Source organism: Erythranthe guttata, chromosome 4 (genome assembly GCF_056151865.1).
Source record: "Erythranthe guttata isolate IM_541 chromosome 4, IM_541, whole genome shotgun sequence".
Classification (NCBI taxonomy): Eukaryota; Viridiplantae; Streptophyta; class Magnoliopsida; order Lamiales; family Phrymaceae; genus Erythranthe; species Erythranthe guttata.
In genome coordinates this window covers 1,212,462-1,237,230 of record NC_142536.1, presented here as the reverse complement: position 1 = coordinate 1,237,230, position 24,769 = coordinate 1,212,462, and the positions used below count along the sequence as shown (strand labels likewise).

Here is a 24,769-nt window from a genome sequence, read left to right as displayed (position 1 = left end):
AACCACTAATGGGCCATAAATTGGGCTTTAGTAACTTCCAATAATTGGGCCCAAACCATTCATGGTAAATAATTTAATATTACAAAATTTATTTATCACCTGGTGCAAATAAAAAAAGTCCAGCCCAACAAATACTTTGTTCTTAATGTTCATCAATTGTTTAAAATCGGCTCGTTTTTTTATTTGATTTAATAAGCAATTGAGTCGAGTCTGAACGAATATTAATTGAGTCGAACACAAATGAAAACGAGTCACGTTTTATTTTATTAGTAATTTACCAACCAAAACAACATTAAAATTCGTGTGAAATAATCTTTAAAAATCATAAAATGAAGTTATACATATATAACACGTGGATCTTATCCATTGACAAGAAGCACTCTCCAGAAGAAAATAATGCACTTTTCAGTTACCACTTTCTTATAGATACTGTCCTAAGATACAAAAACCCTCACCATGCGACAACACATGCAAAATTATTAAGCCCATATACATATTGGTCAACACAAAGTCAAGCTTTTTATACGTGTGTTACAGAACCCACTCCCACGTGTTACTTCCGCAATTAGTAGGTACAAATTGAATTAATTATAAATAAACCCCAGACATTTTTTATGTGCTACCTTTTCCCCCGTTTCGCCACGTCTTTCGCATATTTTATACTTTCGAGCCAACCTACGTGGCAGTAACCTTTTTCTTAACGTAAAAGAAAGACCCAACCAATGAGAAGGCAACACGTATCCTGGGTTCCTAAATATAGTTAAACGACGTATTGATCTTTGCTCAACACGTGTTTCTCTATCTTATAAAAGGCCCATCGTCGATGCGGTAATTTCTGTCTGAAAAAAGAAACAAAATATGGGAATCAGTGAGAGTGAGAGTGGGAGTTCGAGTCGGATACCGAGACTCACTGAGTCGGATGACTCGGGGATCCTCAACGAGCGAATTATGGTTCTGGTCTTCGAGTCAATAAAGTGGGATATCCACGTCCTCTGCCGGGCGGCGGCTGTGAACCGGCGGCTCCGCGCGCTGGCGAAGCGGCTCCTCTGGCGGCTTCTGTGCCTCCACCGCGCGCCGCGGATGGTTTCGGCGCTGGCGGAGGGATCCTCCAGCAGCCGCGTCGTCGGCGGATGGCACGCGCTGGCGAAGCTGCTGTTCTTCTGCGGCGGCTGGGAGTCGGCGACGCCGCGGTTCGAACTGAGGCGGCCGTCGCCGGGACACTTCGTCAGGTCGGCGCGATTCTCGAAGACTTCGGGCCGGAGCTTCCTAACGAAGAGGTGCAGAGGAGACGTGCTGTACGTGAGCGACCCGTGCGAGCACCCCACGGCGGCGGAGGAGCATCAAGACGACGTCGGAATATACCGGGGGGTATTTCGGGCATTTATGAAGTCGAGGACGCGGGATTTTTTGATAAGGAAGCGGGTGGATTTCGAGGCCGGGGTGAGGTGCCCCTACTGCGGGACCCGAGTCTGGAGCATGACGGCGGCGCGGCTGATCCCGAGGAAGAGCGCGGCGCGGCGGCTGGGCTCGAACGACGACGGGCTGGAGTACTTCGTGTGCTTGAACGGACACCTGCATGGCACGTGCTGGTTGGTCCACCTGTCTTCCGACGAGGACGTCTCTGCAGATAGTACTACTCCTGATGATAACGACGGCGGCGATGGTAGTGCCGCCACCGCCGGCGACGATGGTGATGGGTCTTCTAGCTAGTGATCTCAGTGGAGAGATATATATATATATATATATGAGACAAAACTTAGTTGACTGAGCGGCTTTTCCGATTTTGGCGGTGCAAGATATTTTTGTCTGAGATTTACTTTCTGTATTTACATTATTGTCCTTATCGTAGGCAATATTAATATTTTGGGGCTTCCATTTTTATTTAATTTGCCAAGAAATATTATATGTTTGAACTTTGAAGGGTTGTCACATTTTTATGTGTTGCAATATTGCATGTGTTCAGTCGCATGCAGCAGCATTTAATTTGCTTTTCTTGTAATTTAAATTTCTTAATAATTATCAGAGATTATTTTGTGGAGTACCTTTAAGAAAAGTTTAGCCCAAAAGTAATTTATGCATTCAGGCCCAAATTATATTATTACAACCATTCATACCCCTGAGATGTGGCCCATAAGGAATTTTGAAGTAAGCTAATTAATTAATTATATTCCTCCTTTTCTTAAGGAAATGGTAATAATTTCTTACGATTTTGTGCTCTTTGGTGATCCTTAAAGTAAGCTAATTAAATCCATATATGCAAATGGCGGAGAATTCGGAATTATGACAATAAATTACAGCACAACAACAACTGTAATGACATTATTAAGAAGAAAATAACTCAAATCTTCCAAATGCCTCGCAAACTGAACAAAAGTTCAAGAATGAGTCAAATTGCGACAAACTCTATGCAGCTTTCCACAGTTTCAACGATCTTTTTTTGAATTTATAAAATACCAACACACTGCACAAAAGACCATGCATAACCAACAAAATACCACATGAATGAAACACAATTATTAATATTGACAACAAATACAAAAGAATATAAAAAAACAAGAATCACTAATTATTTATTTATTTTTATTTTTTTCGTAATTGAGTCGACAAACAACATATATCATCGGGCACATTTTCTATCATATATATATATATATATATATATATATATATATATATATATATGAATGTTGACACCATACAGTTACACTTCAAATCAATGTAGTATATTATAATTTAAAACCACAATTAGTTATCCATGATACATCAAATCATGCAATCAACGAACCTAGCAGTTGAAACAGGTAAAATTGTGTCAATTGATCCATATTCAAATCTCTTGCCAACACATAATTAACTTAGTGTGACTTGCGTTTCTCGTAGAATTTACAAACTATTATACAATTGACATGATTTTTCATAGAGGGAAATTTGGACCTAACATCAATTTTATTTTATTAGGAATAGTGATAATTTTGGTGATAATAAATAAAATAAAAGAAAATGACATTGAATAGTAGGGGCAATCTGGTCATTAAAGAATTTCAAAAAAGGTCCTGTCCTATGTGTACTCTCTGTAGTTCTGTTTAACGTTCCCAAAACTGCCATGAAAACGAAAAACTCGCGTTCCAAAAAAAAAAAAAAAACCCTGTAGCCACCTACGTTCATTCATCCACCCCCAAATTCCACTTATCTGCTGTGCCCTAATTTCACCTCGTTCATTCTTCAATCACATCTGATTCATCTATGGGGGAGATGAATTAGGGACATTTTTTCTTCTTCTGCTTCCGGTATATGGAAAATCTCTCTCTCTCTCTCATGCTGGTTCGTTTTTCCATTCGATTATTTCCATTTGTTTTCTGCGATGTTTTAATTATTCAGAGATTTTGCACGATGGTGTATGATTTTTTATTTTAATCATATTTCCTTATTAAGAGATTTGATTTATGCCGTTTTCTGTTTGAAATTATTCGCCCTCGTGCGTAGGAGATACCAATCGGAACATTGATTCGAGAAGTTACGACGTAAATGCTGTTTAGTGTTTATGAAAATTGATTTATCTGCGTTTTTGTATGATCCTCTGTTTTATGATTTATTTTGTTATTGCTTATGAGATTTATGATCCATTGTTTCAGTTCTGGACTCGTGTTCTGAAACTCGAAACCTGTTTTTTTTTTTAATTAATTTTCAGGTAATATCTGGTTGGTTTAAGGAAGATCTGTGACATCTCACGTGTTTTTTGAACTCGAGGGGATCGATTGATACTGATCAACTGATCAAGTTGTTTTGCTCAAGGCAGCGATAACAAATAAATCGAGGGGTGGGGGAATAATGACCCCGACTCCATCTATTTCATCCTTCGGAGGTTATACGCAACAAGCTTGAGAAAATTTCAACCAACACTGAACCTATTCACTAAAGTAGGTAATGATTTTTTGAGGAAACATTATCCTCTGCTGTCAATTTTTCCGATTCGATCAATCGATGTTTGTCGAAATGCAGGTGATTGATAAGTAATCATCCCATAAGAATATGGCTAGTGTTCAGGATATATGCACATCAGCTGCTATCAATCTTTTATCAGCATTGGCATTTCTTCTGGCTTTTGCATTCCTAAGACTCCAGCCTATTAACGACAGAGTGTACTTTCCGAAATGGTACAAAAAGGGTATACGAGCAAGCCCGAAGAGTTCCGGGGCTTTGATGAAGAAGTTCGTTAATTTAGACTGCAGAACCTATTTGAAGTTTTGGACATGGATGCCTGCAGCATTAAGAATGCCAGAGCCCGAACTGATAGATCATGCAGGGCTTGATTCCGCCGTGTATGTAAGAATTTACCTCCTCGGGTAAGTGCATAACGTTTCAGCTAGTGCCCTTTCAGTGGTTATTACGTCGAGGTTAAAGATATCTAATGTTTACGTATATCACTTTTGAATTTGTGCGACATGTTCATCGATTACTGTAACTGAATGCAGATTAAAAATCTTTGTCCCTATTGCTATGCTTGCTTTTGCGGTACTGGTGCCTGTCAATTGGACTGGGAATACTCTTGATAATGTCAAAGATTTGACGTTCAGTGATATAGACAAGCTTTCTATATCCAATGTTGCACCAGGGTCTATAAGGTAAGCACTAGCTTTGTTCTGCATCTCCTAATAAAAGCATATTTTTCATTAGATTTGTGGTGCATCTCTATATTTTTCAGTAGACGAAGAAGGATGGAAAAGATTATTTGTTTCTAATATTTGTGATTACGTGCACGTACCTAAAGGCAGAGAGATGTATTTTTTTTTTAATCAGGTTCGTGACACACATAATAATGGCATATGTAGTCACATTCTGGACATGCTATATCCTTTACAAAGAATACCAGATCGTCACTAACAAGAGGTTGCAATTCTTAGCGTCTGAAAATCGCCGTCCAGATCAATTCAGTGTGAGTTGGTAGACAATATCTTCTTTTTACATAGTGGGACTTTCAGTTTCACGTCCCACCTCCGCAACTTGATCACTCGTGTTTCATTTTCAGGTCCTTGTGAGAAATGTTCCTCCAGATCCTGATGAATCAGTTAGCGAGCATGTGGAGCATTTCTTTTGCGTAAACCATCCCGATACTTATCTCACGCATCAGGTTTGGATTTATGTTGCTTCAAATATTGATTTATTGAAAAGTGAAAAAGTAAAGTACGTTTGTCTCCAAAAGTGTAGGTAAAATAGGATAGACTAAGAGTCTGAAATGAGCTTAGGGGAGGGCGCAGGCTCGTGTTGACTAAGGATTGTAGAATCACGATTTTGACTATTAAAGTGTAATGATTTTAACAAAAGAGTTGAAGGAAAATTAGAAAGGGAGTGCATGTAGCAGATTAAGTTGAGAAGTTAACCTGTGCCTTTTTGTTCTGAGGATTTAATTTATGCAGCTTTCTAATAACTGGATTGCAGGTCGTATATAATGCAAACAAACTCGCCAGTTTGGTGGAGAATAAGAAGAGTTTACACAATTGGAGAACTTATTATCAAACACGATACGAGAGAAACCCGAAAATGAGGCCTACAACTAAGGTATTCTTCCATGTTAATGTTTAAGTATGATTGGTTCTTCCTCAAAAAATTTAGCAGGACATCGGTTCCTGGATATAATTTTCTCATAAAACCTTAGTATGCTTTTTTCTTTTTCTTTACTTTTTGTTCTTTCTTGAGAAACCTTATTGTGTTTTTCCTTGACATATCATTCACATAATTCGGAAAAAAATATCATCTCACTTTTTGAAGTTTGTAGACAGGTTTATGGGGACTTTGGGGAAAGACCGTGGATGCCATTGATTACTACACAGATGAGATCGAGAAGATAATTCAAGAAGTAAGCATGTCGCTGTAAACATCTTTTGTTCCATTACCACACATGTGCACCTTTGTATTTTAGACTTCATACACTACATAACTCTTCATTTGCTTTCACACATAAATTATAATGTTTTGATGAACAAATACATCGTCTGCAGGAATCTGTAGAAAGGGAGAAGGTCATGAGTGACCCAAAGGCCATAGTTCCTGCAGCATTTGTTTCGTTTAAATCCAGATGGGGAGCGGCCGTTTGTGCTCAAACTCAACAATCGAGCAATCCAACTATTTGGCTGACAGAGTGGGCCCCTGAACCACGTGATGTTTACTGGGACAATCTCGCAATACCGTATGTCGAGCTCGCTGTGAAGAGGCTGCTAATGGCTGTTGCTATGTTCTTCCTCACATTCTTCTTCATGATCCCTATAGCCTTTGTACAATCCTTGGCAAGCATTGATGGCATCGTAAAGGTTTTCCCCTTCCTCAAAGCATTGATTCAAAAGTAAGTTCATTTACTCTCTTCTCTCTCGCCCCCCTTCTTTTTGTCTCCTTTATACAAGCTCAAGATTTTCTCACTTTTTTCGATTCAGGGAAAAAGTGAAGTCGGTTGTTCAAGGTTTTCTTCCCGGAATTGTACTGAAAATATTCCTGTTGCTTCTTCCATCAATTCTTATGACAATGTCCAAAATAGAAGGTCTCACGTCTCTTTCGTCTCTCGATAGAAGATCAGCGGGAAAGTATCATTTCTTTTTACTAGTGAATGTCTTCTTCGGAAGTCTCATCACAGGAGCAGCATTCCAACAGCTCAAAACATTTCTTAACCAGTCCCCATCAGAGTATGTCATCTCTTTTGCTTAAACCTTGCAAGAACTAATCACTAATATCACATGACCGTATCAAGATTTAATGAGCAATAAGAACAATAATTAAGTTCTTACTAATTAATTTTGCAGGATCCCAATAACAGTGGGTGTTGCCATTCCAATGAAAGCCACATTTTTCATTACATATATTATGGTTGATGGTTGGGCTGGGATAGCTGCAGAGATTCTCCGATTGGTTCCTTTAATAATGTTCCATTTAAAGAACACATTCTTAGTCAAGACAGAACAGGACAGGGAACAGGCAATGGATGCCGGTTGTATAAATTTCCCATCATCAGAACCTCGTATACAGCTATACTTCTTACTCGGACTCGTATACTCAGTGGTCACACCGTTAATCCTACCTTTCATAATCGTCTTCTTCGCCTTTTCCTATGTCGTTTTTCGCCACCAGGTACATAAAACTCTTACTTACGGATATTACTTTAAGAAATTAATCAAACAAAATATATAAATTACATTTTGTTTTCCAATATCCAGATCATCAATGTATACGATCAGAAATACGAGAGCGGGGCAGCATTTTGGCCGGCTGTGCATCGCCGTGTTATTATAGGTTTAGTGATTTCACAATTTCTACTTCTGGGATTGCTGAGCACTAAAAGGATAGCCAAAGCAACTCCATTCTTAATTGCACTACCCGTCTTAACCATCTGGTTTCATCGATTTTGCAAGGGGCGATTCGAGTCAGCTTTCGTTAAGTTCCCACTACAGGTTAGTCCAATCAATGAATACCATTTTTCTTGAAATTATTTTTAATACAAACTCATTTTATGAAAATGATTTCATTTTACGTTCTTTTTTTGTTGATCGAATAGGACACAATGGTAAAGGACACGTTGGAGAGGGCCACAGAGCCGAATCTGAACTTGAAAGCTTATTTACAGGATTCTTATTTGCATCCAGTTTTTAAGTCTTTCGATATTGAAAGATTAGGGGTAGCGGTTGACGAGGAGGAGAATAATCCATTGGTTTCGACAAAGAGAAGCTCACGCAGGAGTAGTAGTAAAACTGCTTCTGGTGGCATTACTCCTCAGATTGTGTTAGAATGAGCAAATTAACTGTCACAAATTTTTCTTCCCCTGGATTAGAAGTGTCCATATTAGGGAAACATATTGGTTCTTCTCTATATGATGTGTTTGTCAGAAAATTTAGACAAGTCAAAGACTCCTTCCTGGTTTATCACTCACCAGATTATAAGGCATACGAGATTATTATTATTGTTGATTTACTTTTTTCTATTTAGTCACAGTGAACAAAAACTGATATATTTCTTGTAATTTTGTAAATAAAAAGTAAAAAATAAAAATAATAATGTGAAAAGATGGCGTTTCGTAGGGTTGGGCTCATACCTGGGCTGTGGTCCTAGAGTGGGATTAGTTATGCTCCTCTGGTTTCGGCCTGGCCCACCTGTTTCGGTAAATGGGCTTACAACCATAATCAACGAAAAGTTCTTTCTTTTTCTCGTCGACAGAGACAAAGTGAATTAGCACATAATTATTAAACCATCAAAAAGGATGAGAAGAGCAGATCTTAATAATTAGTAAAAATAATTCTTAGTTACAGACAGGGAGACACATAGCTATATATACTGATGAAAGAAGAAAAGGAAAAAGGAAGAAGAAAAAGAGACTGAAGTAGTTACTATATCATGTCAAATTAATGGCAAGATCCAATAGAGCTTCAACTTGTCGAATGACTCGTTGTTTCTCCTGATGTTTTAACCTACTCGCGACTGATTCTGCATCAAGGGATTGTGTGCTTACGCCTTCGTCATATTGAGATCGAACTTCTTGCAGGAGTTCGTTGACTTCTCTTACAAAATCTACTCTTAAAAGAACGTCATCAGCGTCCATGTCTGGTCTGATTGGCCCTTGGTGCTAATGCAAAGTGAACACAATATAGCCAATCATCAACAAGATATAATAACAAAAAAAAAAAAGATAAATTCAACTCATCGACTTAGACAAACATTTATGATTTATTGATATAGCACAAAGAGAGTGATCTTACCTTATCAATGTCAAATCCAGTGGGTACAAGAATGCTGAAAGGATCCTCTCTGGGAAAAGTTTCGGACATGTGCTTCTTACATGCCTTGAGCCAGCCATCATCGTCAAATCCATCGTGCATATTCAACAGATGGTTAAGTAACGTCATTGCTGGAGTAGCCTCCCTTTTCAATATCTCTGTCTGAAAAAACACAAGAGATGATTTTGACAGTGAGATACAAACTAAGCAATATCTAATGCGGGGTAAAATCGTATTACTGAAATGATAAGCACACCTCAACCCTCCTGTACAATAGATCAAGACTTCTAACAGCATCCTTTTCATCCTGATGTAAGTAGCAGATCCAAAATTACCATATTGACATAGATATGAGATATACGAGGGAAGGGATTATGAGGCTAAAAGGCATATATATCCTAGAAATGGCTTCAGTATGTTGACTCACATCACGACGGGCGAGATCAAGGCGATTCCATATCACCAATAGCACTAGTTCAGTCAGTTCACCTTTTTCAGCAGCTTCTTCAATTTTCTGCAGTGAAAGGTTAAAAACTATCATCATCCGATATTAACTTAAACCCATACCTTATAGAACTATGGGGGACTAACAGCAAAATATATGTGTGAACAACCAGAAATGGTAACTCAATGAGCAGAAGAATCATTCTCCGACGCGGAAAAATATTGCCCATTGAATAATAGAAATATCCATAATGACTGAATGGGAAATCAAAGGAAAGATTAGAAAACAACTCGGAAAGACAATAGCATCTGCAAACACATTATCAACTTTATTTGTGTTTTAGAAAGCCACATGACATGTAGCTCTTCTTTTCTTTCAAGTTAATTCTTATTCACACGATGTTATCAATCTCAGTCATTGAATTCTTTCACTTCCATATTTAAATTACGAATTATAAGAGAAATTTGAGCGAAAAAAAAAAACCAATGACAAGGAATACCTCTTCCACCTCTTCTGCTGATCTTATGAAGCTAGAAACCAATTTCTTGGCTTTACGAAGTTCTTCGTCTGGATAATCTTTCAGCCGTAACCCAACCTCGCGGTACTCATCCACCTTCTTTTCCTCTTCATCATCCTCCTCTTGTCGCAACCTCTCCAACTCCTTTGTCTTTTCCCTCTGCTTCGCTTGCCATTCCTGAACCCCAAATTATCAGCAATAGTTGTCAAAGTGTATACAATCACGTATCAGTATAATTCAAATATATTTTCAGAGAAAATCAAAATATTATCTCCAACCAAAAAGAATGAGAATACACATACATCGTCGTAAAATTCTTTCGGAAGACCGTAAAATTCTTGCTCCTCTATCTTCTTGCATCCACGCAGAGCTGATAATTGCAAACCGCAGCAACAACAACCACAGAGGAAACATAAATGTTCAAATAATTCCTCGAATTTATGAAGACCCGAAGCTAAAAGGAAAATTACTTACACTTGAAAGAAGGTCGTACTGGAAAAGCTTTGAGAAATCCTCGCGGTGAGGCTGAAGCTGAAGAATTAGCCAATGGCGGAATAACGGCGCATTTTAGCAGATGCAGTGATTGAACCTCCATTTTCGGCTTTCCCCCCTTCTCCAGGGTTTTAGCTTTCTGTACCTCTGTTCTTAAACCCGCGACGTATATCCTCACCGCACTTTCTACACTATCTCCACGCGCCCGCGCGCGTGTGTGTGTATTTTTTATTTTTATTTTTTCTTTTATAATATCTCTAGATTTATGTTCGGAACGAAATTCCATATGCGGAGCTTTAGTATGATTTATGTGGTGTTTGCAAATGATTATTTAAAAGGAGAAGTTAATGATTGTGATTTAAGTTAGTTTTAAGTGCTTATTTCTAAAAGTTGGGGGTGTTTGCAAATATTTCAGAAAATGAACTAAAATTGAAAAAGTAAGGTTAGGGGTGCTTTTAAAAAAATAGCTTAAAACAGATTATTTTAAGAGAAGCAAAAGCAAAAGTTGATTTTGCAAACACCTAAAAACAGATTATGAGCAAAAAAAACTCCATAATCACTTTCAAAAAGCATTTGCAAACACCACTTATTTTGGAAGGAAGTGTTTAACACATAGTTTACACACACATAGTTTATACACACACGCGTGTGTGTGATTCTGGAAATCAGAAGTGTAAAATTACTTCATGAATTTCACCAGGTGTAACATCAAACAAATTTAAACAGATTGTTCTATTTTAAACTCGATGAACTTCACCAGATCGTATTCTACCATGCAGTGGATATATTTACGCATCTTTTACACACATTCACACGTATATTACATGTGTGTGTCAAAAGTGTAAGTGCGAATGCTTGTTTGTGCATAAAAAGTGCAAACCTACCCAATCGTGTTTAGGTAGATAATAAGAACACCATACATAGTGAAAACATACTCGACAAAATTCACCAAATATAGCATCAAACAAATCGAAACGAAGTCTACATTCTTGTTCTCACAAGAACGAAGAACCGCTGCTCGAGTGCTCAAGAGTCTGCGTCGAATGAATTCGGCCTTCTAGAATGTCCTTCCTTGCATTTCGGGATACACAACTTTCTAGTACTACATAGTCTATACATACGAATATCATCTATATATACCTACACTGCTAAAAAACACAAACTAAAACTCTAATCACAAATTCAGAAGTAAATTTAAAAAAAAAATTAAAAAAAAAATCAGATTCCGGTTTCTATAATCATTTCTGCAGCAGCACCCATAGCACCGATGCCACTTATTCCAAGAAGGGCCAAAGCCAATTCTTCCTCATTCCATTGTTTCAGTCCCTTACCAACTCTCTTCAATACTTCAACATCAACTTCAAGCATCCAATTAGGCGTGCAGCTCACCATCAAACTCAAATACCCTGTAACATAAGCTCTCCACGTGGCCTTATTACACCCAAGTGATATTTTGCCGTCCAAAGCACTCGCCAGAAATTCCAAGTGCTTACCAAGAACGTTCGCCCTTCGTACAGACGCAGGTGATACTAAATCCACTCCCCACGCAAAAACTCCAGAGAATACCGTAAAATAAGCAAGTGCATACCCGCCCAGCATAGCCACCATCCCACCAGATTCCTCCCCGTTGTGCTCTGATCCGTGAAGTGATATAAACCAAGATGGTAGCGTTTCTTTAATTAGAGACTGCACAGAATTCAATCCACCCGTGATCCAAACTATCGAAGCACCGAGAGAAGCCGCGACTTTCACCTGTCTCATTGCAGCGGCGAGAGAGACCTGCCCGTATTTCATGCTGTATTTGGTTTTCTTGAGCTTCTCGATTTGATCTTTGGGCAACCCACTGTTGGCTATATCTTTGACTGTGTGCATTAAGAGAGAGACTATCTCTTCGGTCAAGAACATGATATTCCTTACCGCTCGGTGGACTCTCAAGTAGAGTATTCCAGGGGCTACGGCGGAAATTCCGCCGGCAAAGTGGGACCCGAAGCCGTGCCCTAAAAGACCACCCACACCACCGGTGGTTGCAACTGAAGAAGAATTTAGACCAAGAGCTGTTGTGAAGCAGACTTTGAGGAGTTGAACTACAGCATCGTTGTTGTGGTGGAACACAGTTTGTGATGCAGAGAAGACAAGAAAGTCGCTCCAACGCTTTACCTTTTGTGCCCAAAGAGCGGAGATTATGGGCATACACGGCCAGGGGCAACATACTCCCAGGTTACTCAAGGCTGGACCGACCAAGTTTAGAAAACGGTCAGTATCTCTGTCGAGTTTGTATGTTATTGTGAGACTAACAAGAGCTGCTAGGGGTAATGGAAGTGTCAATTCTGAGCTGCCCCCTACAAGCAAAAGACTTGTCAGCATAGCGACGGATAAACAAGGAGATCCGTTTTCTGTTCATTTTAGAGTGATTTTATTTATAGATTAAATATTAACTAATAAGATATGACAAATACCACAAAGTCTCACCTGCAGAAAGACATGGAACATCAACACCTGTATCAGCAACGATTTTCTTAATCTGTTGCTCAATCATGGATAAATTGGCGGCAGGGCTTGGCCAGTCAGTTCCGTTCATTGAAGCAGGCTTCCAAAGACCTCGAGTCACTTCGGCTGAAAAGTAACTTACTATAGTCGCCAAAGAAGCGGGGAGAAAATCAGCAAGATCTTTGAGCCCTGAGATAGATAAATCACGGTATTGTCTATTCAGTATACTGGCATAATGCACACTTGTAAAGAAAAAGTAACACCACATTACTGAAACAGGGCCATAGACGTAACAAGAGTAATAATATTTCAAATCACGTTGATTCAGTTTCTTTGACATACAGCCAATCGTACAGAGGTTCTAAGAAGTGTTTCTGTTTATATTTCTCATTGAAATGTCTATAAGACTTCTGGTACTGAAAACCTACAACTGATTGATTATCCAACGAAGTCATTCCCAAATAGATAACTGCCTAGAAATTGTAGAGTCGAGTAGGTAGTCACACTTCCTAGGAGCAGGCAAACCTTCGGTATAAAATAAAAGCACAAGTTTATATATACTCAAAGGACAAAGCATATGCACTAAGTATTAAATTTACTCGCATGTATCATAATGTGAGCAAATATACATGCTGTCTCTTTTATGTATGCAAATGGATGGATTTGAGAAGCAGGCTGAAGAATCTTCCCTGAACCAGCATGATTCTTTGACCAAGTATAAGTATTCTGAAATATTACAAGACGATTTAATTGAAAAATGTTTTTACCAACCAGTTGTCAATTCACGTGGGGATAGTCTCCCATGGGCACAGGCAGTAAGGGCAGCATCAAGGGCAAAGGGAACAGCCTCGAGAATATCCCAAGCAGGTAACTTAAGACGGATAAAAAAATCATCAGTTCCAGATGCAGATGAGGTGCTGCTCCCAGAAGTCGTAGGAGTCAGCGGTTGACCTCCTCTGCCGACTTTTCTGAACATCATGTTCATGAGTGCCTCAACTATTTGATGAACAGGGTCTCCAGGTACAAGCCCAGAAAGGACAGATGCAATACATTCTTGATGCTTCATGTACCAACGCTTCAGTTTTGGAAAAGAATCCATGAATATGGGCCCTCTAGAAGATGGATATGACAAGCTCGACAATTTATTAGTTTTATTTTGATTTTTTGGTGGATTTTCAAATGAAGCTAACTGGGAATTGTGCATCAGTAAGAGGTATTCTGGGGTTAAACTAGATCCCACTGGAGTAACATCCCCCATTACATTTTCCAGAGGAGGCCGATCAAATCTCCACAACTTCAGCAGCAGAGTAAATGCATTTGAAAATACAGCATGAGAAGAAATTTCCCCCCCTGTGTTAAGACTCGATGAATTATTCGGTGCAGAGGAACCGAAGACCTCACAGATTGGCATCAATGCAGCTGCAAGTTGAGGGACCTGGAACAAATTCAAAGTGTAGTTGGAGTGCATTAGTAAGGAAATGGTAATATGATAGTCCTTGCCATAGGTAAGGAAATGGTAATATGATATTGTTCAAGTGGTATTAGCTTCATGGATATAAACTTAGAAAGTGCAGATGGAATAGATGAAGTTGGACCTACCAAGCCGTGCAATGAAAAAATCTGAATACAATCGACAGATGATATTCCGACAAGAAGAACATTCAGAAATGGAGCATAACCTATCAGGTGGCTCTCACTTCCAGAAAAATCTGTAGGAACAGCAGGTGAAAGCAATCTTGTAATCAGAAAGCCGGTATGTTCCTGTAAACATAGACAAATCAATATATAATCTTCAAAAAACGGAAAAAGACAATTTGTATGGGCAGTGCATGGACCTTATTAATTTGAAGAACAAATAAAGATATCCTGTGTCAAATGATAACCTTTTATTGAGCCCCTATTACCTTCATTTCGGGATTGTAATGGAAAATTAATAATTGCCCACCCCAAAGATAAAAGGATATTAAAATGCTTAGTAATAAGTAACTTGCATTAAAATTTATATATAAATTCAGAAGCAATTACCTGTATATTCCAACCACGACAGAGAGAAGCCCCGCAGAATATTGTAGCAGCAGAAATTTTCTCGTCATTTGTACCGTTGACAGCAATCTCATACATTCTCTCTATCTCTGCTAAGCTTATATCAAGTACATAAGCTCAAACTCAGTTGCCTTACCAATGCAATTTACAAGAAAAGGAGGATCTGGTACCACTAGGTTGAATTACTGAACTACAATAAACTTCACGCGTCTATTAAAATTGGTTATTACGAAAACTGCTACGTCCACAATCTAAAAATCAGCTGCTTGCACTATGCAATATTCAACCGGCAGTACACTGGTTGATGAAGAAAACGGATGTTTATTATGAAACTGTACACAGCACGAAAAAGGGAAAAGGAAAGGAGGCAACAACAAACCTCTTATACAGAACCAATACATAATATTGTCTTAGGATCAGAAGAAGCATGATTTGACAGATAGCACAACAAAGTGCCAAATAAAGTTCAGCAAAGCTAGATTAGGATTTTCAAATAGAGCTCAAAGTTACCAGTGACAGTCGGAAGTTCATATTGATAACCCACCAATAAGTTTGTTAATACTAGTGTAAAACTAATGAAATGCCCCAACTCCCCTCAAACAAAAATAACCGAAACATTCAAGCTAAAAATATAAGAGAAGAGTCACTCAGAACTACCTACCTACTATTATTTCTAAGTCTTAATATTTTGTGATCTCCATATTTTTGTTTCTTAAAATTCAGTTTTTCATTGGGAAAAAGGTCGCTGAGCTAGCAAGCAGAAATAGAACTTTCAAAATTAAACTACCACCAACCTAGTAGCCGGGGTGGACACCAACGCGCTGACCATTGGAGGAGTTAACGGTGACCCTTTCATTAATGACGACCAGCCAGGACCTTGCCCAGAAGAATTTCGAGGAATTTGGTTGCATCGACCTTTTACATATCCAGGCCACACATATGCTGATGTGTCCAATACATTTCTAGCAATGCAAGCCTCAACAATCAGATGGCGAAGGTTTCCAGCTGCAAACGATCATGAAGAAGTTTAAGCAGCCAATTAACCATGAAGAGGGATATGAAAGAGCAAGAAACAAAGAGGTCAAGATGATCAGAAATACATCAAACAAAAAAGTTTGATCAGCCAAATAACCATGAAGAGAGATATGGAAATCAAGAAAGAAAGAGGTCATGAACACGACCATCAGAAACACATCATTGCTCTGGCAATGGATGGAAGAAAGAGAGCAATAATTTTCCATCTAACAAGAAATAAATGCAACGTTTCATAATGACTGGCACAACTAACTTCATCAGAGCTCCTGTACAGTCCAATTGAAAACCAAAAGTATGAAAGTACAATACTTGAAAGCAAGGCGAATATAAGTACTCACAACAATTCAAGGGCATCTCATTCAAGCTCATGCCACTAAGGTGACCACTGCCAACAGTTAGGCCTGAAAGGAACATCATTGCTCGCACGGCAGCTTGATTAGCCAATGAACTTACAGGTGGTGGAGAAGTCAACAACCCTTCAAAATCATCCAACCGCTGAAGGCTAGAAATTAAGTCTTCACGGCGCTTCCCCACTGACTCAATTTTTTTTCTTGAGCTGATAGAGCTTTGTTCAGCTTCACTACTCAACATAGTCTCCTCTTCTTCAATAATATTCACAACTGCAAGTGTTGCAATGGACAATAACATGCATAAACAAGTGTCAAGGCGAGGGACAGGACCCTCCCTCGAATTCCTCTCCTGAACAGATCCAAAGGGAAAATGTCATAACAGTGAATATATAGGATCACAAATAGAAATAATTCATCAACAGTTTATTTACTAGGTAAATTCTTATATAGAGAGACCGCACTCATGGAGATTTTTCATTTTAGTTATAGTAAGAACTTCCAAAAACACTTAGGGGAGCCAGAGAAAAACCGAGGTACTTGCCCTAGGGTCATCATTTTTATTAAAAAGTGATAGGAAACAAAGAAAGCAAAACTCACCTTTATTTGAGATAAAAATAGAGCGAAATTATACATGCTTAGTGTATACCGAATTAGCTCTTACCCTCTGAACAAGACGTAAAGCTGAAGTCCACAAACCGAGAAATGCATCCTGCCAAGTGGTCTGATTCAGAGCCTGGAGAGCCTTCACTAAACCTGCAATAGCAACCAGGATCAGCAACTTTTGTACCTGCATAATCAGCTTGTGAATCACAGTTGTATCAAAATGTACCTGCAAGAGTCTCAGCAGCACTGGTAGCTCTGACTTGTGATCCATCCATTATATCTTCTAAATAAAGATCTATGGGAAGCCAAAGTGCTGAACACACTGTACCATGAGATTGACCAGCAGATGATATAGGAGACCTAGCTGTTACTGCATGAAAGTGTTGCAGTGAGTTCGTCTTGCCTTCACGAGAAAGAAGTTGGCGTGTATCAGATGTCAACTGCAAGAGTGCCTCTGGGGAGATATTCTTTGAGTTTCTTAGAGATGCCGAATTCTCGGCAAGCAGTCTCATATGGTGAATGAACCATTCCCACTGCAACGGCCTAGAATCAAACAGAGGAATGCATGCTTCAGAGCTAGTATACACTGATGAAGTCCATAGCTCGCAATTTAGGGTACACATCTTTACTATAAGTCTATAACTATACATTATTTTGTCATCTACTCTGACTATGAAAGCGTATCAAAGTTTTACAGAGAAAACAGAAATAAAAAAGAATCTTACATGTTGCGACGGGCCAAGTAAAGGATCCGGGAAGTTACTTTGTTCTGAAAAAGTTCACTAATTATTTCAATAGCCATTACAGTATTTATCTTACTCAATGCTGCCTGACGTTCCACACTTTTCCCGTCAAAACCATCAAGACAGTCTATTTCCATGTCTTGACTCTTGATTGGCCACCTTGATTTCTTTTCAGGGGTAAGTTCGAATAGACCTTCATCGTCAAGCGATGCATCAAGTAGCTCCCATGCAATTGAAAATATAAATTCAACAACAAGAAGCCCTGGTTCAGAGGATTGAACTCCAAATATTTGGTAAAACTGGAGCACGTCTTTGATGGATTCCATAGTCCTGCATGTGTATGGTCATTTTATTTATCATAACAACTGAAACTTGTTGTGGTTCCAAAACAGGAATTGTTCAACTGAATTATATGGAACATACATGCTTCCTCATTTTCTAACTCTAATATCAGCACGTCCACAAAAGTTACAGTTATTGGAAAGATAAATAGAAAATTAATTCTTTAATCATCGTCAACTAACTGAAACCAGATTTTCTTTTATTGAATATAACATTTACAACTCTATCACACTAATGCATTTGGGTATGTCATGCATACCTAGAGGAAAACTCTCTTCTGATCAGAAGGCAGAACGATAACAGGTTAAATCAAGCAAGGCAAAAACTAAAGTTTAATGATGGAGAATCTCATCGACCATTTATCCTTTTGGAGGCACGAGAAGTGTTATAAAGGTAAAATGCTAAATGTCTCAAGAGCAGATTCTGACTTTAATCCGGAGAATAACAACATACTTACAAGTCCAAATTTAGGAACCTGGATCCATTGTCATTGTCGAAATTATTTAAGGAACTTTACTATAAGTAGAGGTTCAATTATGTGATTAACATATCCTAAAATAATGCCTACTCCCTTATTCAACCAGAGCCTCGAACAGCTAGCTTTGCCATAATGAAGATTGGACAGCTTAGTGAACCAGTTAATTCAATAATTACTACTTCAACGACAAAAGCTGCCATACACGTGACAGATTCAGTGAATAAGAATGCTAATCTTCAGAATGACAATAAGAACGGATCTTGGCATTCTCCAGAAAAGAAGTTTGATGAGGAATATACACATGCTTTTTCTAAGGATATAACCACATAGCCCTTCAATTAAGAAATACAGCGAACAGTGACATAGCATAAGGTAACAGAGATCTCAGTATATTAAACAATTCATTACTTCAATAATCAAGTCCAAAAGTTCAAGAAAGTCAGAACCAAATGATAGAATTCCAAAGAAACAGAATCATACTTCTGATAGTTGGGACCATTGATTAGAGACGGCAGTGAAAAAGCATATCTTCTAAGAAGCTCCATGTATAATCTATACGCCACAGGGTACCTCCTTCGACTTGGTATTACCCTGCATAATAGCACAATGCATTATAAAATATTTAATGTCATGCAAACCCATACTCTGTAATCTGAGCTTGACTTTTCATATCTTCCGACTGCATACATTTTATAGCAGACAGATACAAAAAAAGAACTACTATAGCATAAAATTATCCTGTGTACACTGTCAGTGCAAGTGTGCAACTCATTGTGTAATCATACAAAGGCAGCCACACGGACAACATGCCTATATGCGTTTTGCAATAGTAATAATTGAACGAGAGAGAGAGATTAAAAAAAAACCTAGTGGAGAGAAGTGCAAGAAGGAACATGGGGGGAACAAGACGAATAGTGAGCGCCTTCTCGAGGAGTTTCCATGCGATTGGGATGTTATTCGACCAGCAAATATGAGAAACGAGGAGCTCCGCCAACTCAACGGAGGGCATGGAAACTCCGGCGGCGGCGAGACTTGAGGACAACTTCATAGCCCACAGCAGGGGGTCGGTGCCTCTCTCCTGCGCAGCCTTGGTCAACTCCAATACTCCGTCCCACAGCCGCTGCTTCACCGGCTCCGCCGCCATAGATCTCTAAATCGCAAATTCCACTTCACGAGTTGCAGAAATTTGGGGCAGAGGCAGATCTTAGAGCATTGAATTTGGGGAAGAGAAGAAGCTCCGACTACACCGTCACTGCGTGTGTTCTGTGTGTAATTTGAAACAGCAGAACGAATAGAGTGAGGGTAAAGACCAGAAAACAGTCAATTTTGGGGGCGGGGGCTATTTTTATTTTTTTTTCCTTTTCTTTTCTTTCTATAATGTGAAAAAATCCGAGGAATGTGATCATAATTCATAACATTCCATTTATTTAAGACGAAGTTTGATTTTAATCTAATAAATATAAATTATTAATTTATTAAGTTTTAATTATAAATCCTAAAGGACAAAAGTCAAAAAGTAAAACTAAAACGTATGGCATGAATATTTATTTAGCATTCGTACTAGAATTTAGATAAATAATATTTCCACGACTTTTTCAACATTATAAAATTAGGGGAAATCTAATTTTTAAATATATATAAAAAATGTAATAAAATCTGAATTCACGTTGTATCATTATCTTTGAAAACCTCACTCAACCTGAGAATGTAGATAACAAAAAAAAATGCAATAATTTATGGCTAATCCAAACACCAGCATTTGTAATTTGGTTTTGAGAGATTAAAAAGCTCGTCGGGGTTCATATTTTCAGTTTCCTTGTAACTCCAATCATAACCATTAGTCGAACTCAGTGAACTCCGAGCAGAAGCCAATGACACATCCATTTGTCTTGCTTGGTGTTTTTGGGAGCGTAATCTTTTATACAACCTCATTACAGATACAGAATCTTCGTACGGATCGTGCATCCCTGATTGAATATCGTACCTGTTACACCAAAAAAACCCATATTTGAGTGAAATTGAACATTTTCATGTTCCTTGCATTGCATCATGTGTTTTCTATTGGAATAGAAAGCTCTAGCAAAATTCAATTTTAAGCAATTGAAAACACATTATTGCTCGAGATGATTGTTTTTTACTTTAAGTAATTATGCGTGCATGTGAGATATAAATGGTGTATGCATAAATTATAACTTGACAATCTGTAAGGAAGACGTAATAATAATAAAGAGAGAGAGAAGAACTTGCCCAAGATGTGTCTTGGCTAGGTATCTGAGTGAGTGGCTCACGAGATTCGTCTTCATTAAAGGAGGGTACTTTGCTGTATCCCTGCATGTTGGAAAAGTGATTTTTATTTTATAATAATAATCTTATTTTTACGAAGTGTAAACGTTACTGACTATTGTAGCACAATTACGATTATAATGTACTCCAGCCTCGAGTGGAACTTATGTTACAGTCTAAAATAAATAATTTTTTTCAATCCTATCCATACATCTACTTCTTGAAAAAATTCTGAATCAGTTTATTGTGGTTCACGAAAGCAGTAAAACGACCTTTAACGACCACAGATTGACTTCACCTCAGCAGATGATCGGGATAATGCATTCTTAGGCAGTCTAGATCGTGCTGAACGCCATGACCTAGAAGAAGTCTAGCTTTTCCACCGTTCAAGCGTACTATCCCAATCGATTCTCCGTTGTAGAGAATCTGGAGAATCTTTTCTTGGACTTCCTTGAGCGGCATGGCATCTCTCAAATGGCTTTCTTTGATACCTGTGAGTTCATACCTAAAGAAAAATTCCTTTTTAGAACTAGCATCATTGATGCCTATACGAAAAAGAATTTAAAAAAAAAAAAAAAAAAAAAATGATACCTATAGTTAGTAACAGGAATTGGAGGTAGTACATAAGTGTGGAAAATCACTTTCTCGTCCTCGTCAACAAGGCATACCCTCACGCAGAGATCGAGCGTTCCATCACTTCCACCACCAACCATTTCACAATCCATAGCAATAGCTTCACTGCCGTATTCGATGTTTTCTGGAGGATCATAAATTAGATATTCTGTGCAAGTCATCTCCATTGTTCCCTGTTTGACATGGTAAGAAAATCAAGTAAATATTCGCGCACTAAGTAATGCAAGGAGGTCATTATATTACCTAAAATGGACATTCTAGTTAATTAATATGGTAGTAAAAGTAGTACAATTTTCAAACTCACCAGAGGAACAGGGGCAGGTAAGCAACACATTTCTTGGTGTTCATCGATGAAAACTCGGCTGTCGAAAATTCTCATACAGAACTTGCAACCTCTTTCAGCAAAAATTTCCGAGCATGTTCGTTTAGCCAGTGGACCTATTTATTACCACAGAAAACAAAAATGGTGATAGGATGAAAAAAAGGGAACCATAATCAATATTTGACATATATTCCAACTACAATAACATATTTCACCAGTTAAGTGCTCCCGTAATGATTCAAAGGATTTGCAATGTTTTTGACATACGCCGCATTTAGGTTGGTGAACAGAGTGATGAGAGATTTTCATATGTGCAATGAGATGTTCCCTTTTCTTGTACTGCTTGAAACATGCTGCACACTTGTGCCTGTAATCAGAATCAAACGTAAGCCTGGTCGATAGGCTTGGGAATTAATCCAAACAACGGAATAAAACTAATATGGTCGAAGTATGTAGAGGTGATTGAGTACAAACTACAAAAACCGATTCATGCAAATCTTACGTATTTTAATTCTTATGTTTGGAAACATATCCGAAGCGGAAATGGTCTTAAAAAATAATAAAACAATGTTTATTTGTATTTTGAGTTGTAGATAGGGAGAGACAAAGTTCACTGTAGCAGTCAAATCCTACATCCAAGTCATTTATTCAAATAGATGTATTTTAGAAGAAGAATTTCAAAAGCAGTAATATATGTTTGCATTTTTAGTAAAAACTGTGACAGTCAAATCGTGTTTGGGCACGAGTTTTGAGGATTTCCAAATCTTAATTTTTCAAATCATAAATGAATAATGAAAACAATAGGAGCACCAATCAGGAGAAGATCCAATTTAAATCTCTTCAATGGGACTCAAAAACACCATAGCAGATGATTAAGAATTGGTAATCACAACAAGAACTGAAACGTGGCACGCACAACCAAAGTAACTTACAGCATTAACTTTTTTCCGTAAGGACAACTAAGGAAATCAACAAAACACGGAATTTAGAGAACCAGAACTGATATCGAATGACTTATTGTTTAGTAAGCCGTCGATTCAACAAAAAGATATACTGAGGGAATCACTAATTAATAAGATCAACCGTCTTATAGGTTTTCGGTTTTCTGACGACAGCAAAAATACGCGCGCCTAATTCCGGTACAATAGAGATCTATCAATGCATTAAGAGGCATTTCTTTCCCTAATGGCAGTGTGAAAGCCTACTTGAGTAATGAGTAGCCAACCCCCACCCCACCCACCACCACCCCCCAAAGCAACCTACGTAGCCTTCTTCCATAGGTACGACTCTATAATAGTAAAAACTAACAATGTTGAAGGCGATTGAAACAGTTCTCCGATGGATTATTGATGCGCTAAACACTCAAAAAAAAAAACTATCCAGCAATTCAACATTGCAATCGTCGGATAAGGAAAATGCAGATAAAAGTTTGCCATTTCTTCTCATTTTCAAAATGATTTTTTTTCTTCTGGAATTACACGCAGTTGTCAAGTATAAATAAGCCGGAGAAAGGAAGCAAAGGGAAAGAAAAACGACCTCGTATTTGATTTCGCTAGGGTTTTGCAAGGATCGTCGCCGGATTCCATCGCTGCGATGGCTGCTCAGGAAATTACTGACAGGTGTAGACGCCACCTAGCAGCCGATATATTTCGCAACTCGGACTCTCGTTTTTTAATATTTATTTTCCAACGGAAAACATTTATATACGACCAAGTTCAATTTATTTTTTTTCTAATTAAATATTATTATACCAAAATTTAACAAATCAAATTAAATAATTAATTAGTACAAAATTAATATAATCTTATTTAATTTACATTAATTTCATAGATAATCCAATGAGGCTGTAATAAATGATACCAAAGTTTAACGAATCAAATTAAATAATTAATTAGTACAAATTACAAAATTAATATAATCTTATTTAATTTATTAATTTCATAGATAATCAAATGAGCAAATCCCTACATTATGATGCAATTTCCACCACTCTCATAACCGAAAGAACCGTAGCTTCCAAATCCAGGCCAATGCCTCCCGGAGGAGAATCCATATCCAGGCGGCGGCGGCGGCGCCTCCCCGAACCACCGCGGATCATACATAGTGGGACCACGCGCACGGTGGGGGTGAGGAAATCGGCCGTGGAAGCCTGGATAATATCCACTTGCATGCGGCGCACCACCACGAACATTCGGCCTCATCCGATCATGACTTCTGCCGTAGTAATCTCTGCACATTGGTTCGTCGATCGGCGACGGCGGCACATAATCTTCACACCTGTGCACTTCTTCCTCCTCTTGTTCTTCTCCAACCTTGTTGTGGCAGTTATTATTTTCCTTCCGATAAGGATTTCTACGATGTTCGGAACTAGACGGCGTGCTGTCGGAGCACACAATTTCTGCGTATTTTCCGGTTCTATAAACTGCGTTGAGTAGTAATTGGGGATCCACTTTGCCTCTTACTGAACAAAGGCTCTTTTCTGGATTTATGTCGATTGAATACACACCTAGTTGTGGTGAAAAAAAAAGAGAATTTTAATTTTATTATCTAACTTAATAAAAAAATAAATAGTAATTGGAGGATTTATGTATGTACCATCAAGTTTTGAAAGTTCTTTCTTCAATTTCTTTTGATATTGTTTGCAACAAATGTCTGTGACTTTCAAAACAATAATCTGTGCAACACCACAAAAAGATCATTCATTAATCATCTGTGAGAATCATGAGAGAGAGAGAGAGTTATAGAGAGAGAAAGAGTTAGAGAGAGAGAGAGTTACCGACCGGAGGAGGAACGAAACCTTGATATTCCATTTGAAAGAAACAATTAAATTAAGCAGAAAAAAAAATGAATTAATGAAGAAGATAGATGGTTTCAGTGATACACAGAATAAATCCCATAAATAGTAGAATGGCAATTAAGGGAATTAAGTTGGAATCTTTAATCCATATAGAAACTGCCGATTATGTTTACCATGAAAGATTTACCACCCATAATTCCTTCAAATCCAGAATTAATCCCATCCATTAACCAAAATGTTAATTCTTGCTGTGGAGATTAACCATCAAATCTTAATGCAATCAAATTTATTCAGACTGCATTATAACAGTAATTATATCAAAATATTACACATTGATTAAAGTAAAAATATATATAACTGTTGTCATATATTGTGTGTGTACATTAGAGAGTGTGCAAGATTTACTATCAAAAGAAAAATAAACAAATAAATAAACAAAAAGATCTCAA

At 38.1% G+C, this 24,769-nt stretch overlaps 5 protein-coding genes across 12 annotated transcripts; 2 read left to right on the top strand and 3 right to left on the bottom strand.

Moving 5' to 3' along the window:
• The first annotated feature begins 823 nt into the window (after positions 1-823).
• Positions 824-1,812, top strand: EDL3 (EID1-like 3). Its single transcript, XM_012980695.2, has one exon. It carries the CDS (start codon positions 859-861, stop codon positions 1,708-1,710), a length of 852 nt encoding a protein of 283 aa, XP_012836149.2. The 5' UTR covers positions 824-858; the 3' UTR covers positions 1,711-1,812.
• Positions 1,813-2,916: 1,104 nt separating this feature from the next.
• Positions 2,917-8,042, top strand: LOC105953475 (ERD (early-responsive to dehydration stress) family protein). 7 transcript variants are annotated; one of them, XM_012977155.2, is made up of 13 exons: positions 2,917-3,287; positions 3,689-3,917; positions 4,000-4,343; positions 4,473-4,622; positions 4,798-4,933; positions 5,027-5,128; positions 5,437-5,556; positions 5,774-5,854; positions 5,997-6,337; positions 6,426-6,671; positions 6,789-7,113; positions 7,200-7,433; positions 7,538-8,042. In XM_012977155.2, the coding sequence occupies exons 3-13, from the start codon at positions 4,030-4,032 to the stop codon at positions 7,769-7,771; spliced, it is 2,283 nt and encodes a 760-aa protein (XP_012832609.1). In that variant the 5' UTR covers positions 2,917-3,287; positions 3,689-3,917; positions 4,000-4,029; the 3' UTR covers positions 7,772-8,042. The 7 variants fall into 7 exon arrangements, with proteins under 7 accessions (XP_012832609.1, XP_012832596.1, XP_088672350.1 ...); XM_012977142.2 differs by having other exon boundaries at positions 3,083-3,287; positions 3,689-3,921; XM_088816224.1 differs by having other exon boundaries at positions 3,089-3,351.
• Positions 8,043-8,232: 190 nt separating this feature from the next.
• PAC (pale cress protein (PAC)) lies at positions 8,233-10,443 on the bottom strand. Its single transcript, XM_012977167.2, has 7 exons — positions 10,187-10,443; positions 10,015-10,082; positions 9,695-9,889; positions 9,178-9,264; positions 9,007-9,057; positions 8,733-8,912; positions 8,233-8,599 (listed from the first exon to the last, which is right to left on the bottom strand). Exons 1-7 carry the CDS (start codon positions 10,305-10,307, stop codon positions 8,369-8,371), a joined length of 933 nt encoding a protein of 310 aa, XP_012832621.1. The 5' UTR covers positions 10,308-10,443; the 3' UTR covers positions 8,233-8,368.
• A 682-nt stretch (positions 10,444-11,125) lies between these two features.
• On the bottom strand, positions 11,126-19,714 carry LOC105953512 (mediator of RNA polymerase II transcription subunit 33B). Its single transcript, XM_012977185.2, has 12 exons — positions 19,152-19,714; positions 18,766-18,876; positions 17,448-17,795; positions 16,949-17,265; positions 16,781-16,872; positions 16,108-16,468; positions 15,529-15,739; positions 14,717-14,831; positions 14,291-14,452; positions 13,463-14,126; positions 12,674-12,880; positions 11,126-12,543 (listed from the first exon to the last, which is right to left on the bottom strand). The coding sequence occupies exons 1-12, from the start codon at positions 19,427-19,429 to the stop codon at positions 11,423-11,425; spliced, it is 3,987 nt and encodes a 1,328-aa protein (XP_012832639.2). The 5' UTR covers positions 19,430-19,714; the 3' UTR covers positions 11,126-11,422.
• A 195-nt stretch (positions 19,715-19,909) lies between these two features.
• LOC105957851 (RNA exonuclease 4) lies at positions 19,910-23,196 on the bottom strand. Of its 2 annotated transcripts, XM_012981827.2 has the most exons (7): positions 23,060-23,196; positions 21,739-21,890; positions 21,506-21,639; positions 21,160-21,374; positions 20,867-21,073; positions 20,533-20,613; positions 19,910-20,269 (listed from the first exon to the last, which is right to left on the bottom strand). In XM_012981827.2, the coding sequence occupies exons 1-7, from the start codon at positions 23,107-23,109 to the stop codon at positions 20,026-20,028; spliced, it is 1,083 nt and encodes a 360-aa protein (XP_012837281.1). In that variant the 5' UTR covers positions 23,110-23,196; the 3' UTR covers positions 19,910-20,025. The 2 variants fall into 2 exon arrangements, with proteins under 2 accessions (XP_012837281.1, XP_088672349.1); XM_088816223.1 differs by lacking the exon at positions 23,060-23,196 and having other exon boundaries at positions 21,791-21,890.
• Between the last annotated feature and the right edge of the window lie 1,573 nt (positions 23,197-24,769).

Excerpts from the sequence above, each read along its gene's own strand:
- EDL3 (XM_012980695.2), top strand. The coding sequence starts at position 859 with ATGGGAATCAGTGAGAGTGAGAGTGGGAGTTCGAGTCGGATACCGAGA.
- LOC105953475 (XM_012977155.2), top strand. The coding sequence starts at position 4,030 with ATGGCTAGTGTTCAGGATATATGCACATCAGCTGCTATCAATCTTTTA. Across the intron at positions 5,129-5,436 it reads ATACTTATCTCACGCATCAG|GTCGTATATAATGCAAACAA; the intron begins GTTTGGATTTAT and ends ACTGGATTGCAG. Across the intron at positions 6,672-6,788 it reads CTTAACCAGTCCCCATCAGA|GATCCCAATAACAGTGGGTG; the intron begins GTATGTCATCTC and ends TTAATTTTGCAG.
- PAC (XM_012977167.2), bottom strand. The coding sequence starts at position 10,307 with ATGGAGGTTCAATCACTGCATCTGCTAAAATGCGCCGTTATTCCGCCA. Across the intron at positions 10,083-10,186 it reads AGTACGACCTTCTTTCAAGT|CTCTGCGTGGATGCAAGAAG; the intron begins GTAAGTAATTTT and ends TGCAATTATCAG. Across the intron at positions 8,600-8,732 it reads CTGGATTTGACATTGATAAG|CACCAAGGGCCAATCAGACC; the intron begins GTAAGATCACTC and ends ACTTTGCATTAG.
- LOC105953512 (XM_012977185.2), bottom strand. The coding sequence starts at position 19,429 with ATGGCGGCGGAGCCGGTGAAGCAGCGGCTGTGGGACGGAGTATTGGAG. Across the intron at positions 17,796-18,765 it reads AATGGTCCCAACTATCAGAA|GACTATGGAATCCATCAAAG; the intron begins GTATGATTCTGT and ends ATACACATGCAG. Across the intron at positions 17,266-17,447 it reads TACTTGGCCCGTCGCAACAT|GCCGTTGCAGTGGGAATGGT; the intron begins GTAAGATTCTTT and ends GTTTGATTCTAG.
- LOC105957851 (XM_012981827.2), bottom strand. The coding sequence starts at position 23,109 with ATGGAATCCGGCGACGATCCTTGCAAAACCCTAGCGAAATCAAATACG. Across the intron at positions 20,614-20,866 it reads TATCCCGATCATCTGCTGAG|GGATACAGCAAAGTACCCTC; the intron begins GTGAAGTCAATC and ends TCCAACATGCAG. Across the intron at positions 20,270-20,532 it reads CTAGCCAAGACACATCTTGG|GTACGATATTCAATCAGGGA; the intron begins GCAAGTTCTTCT and ends TTGGTGTAACAG.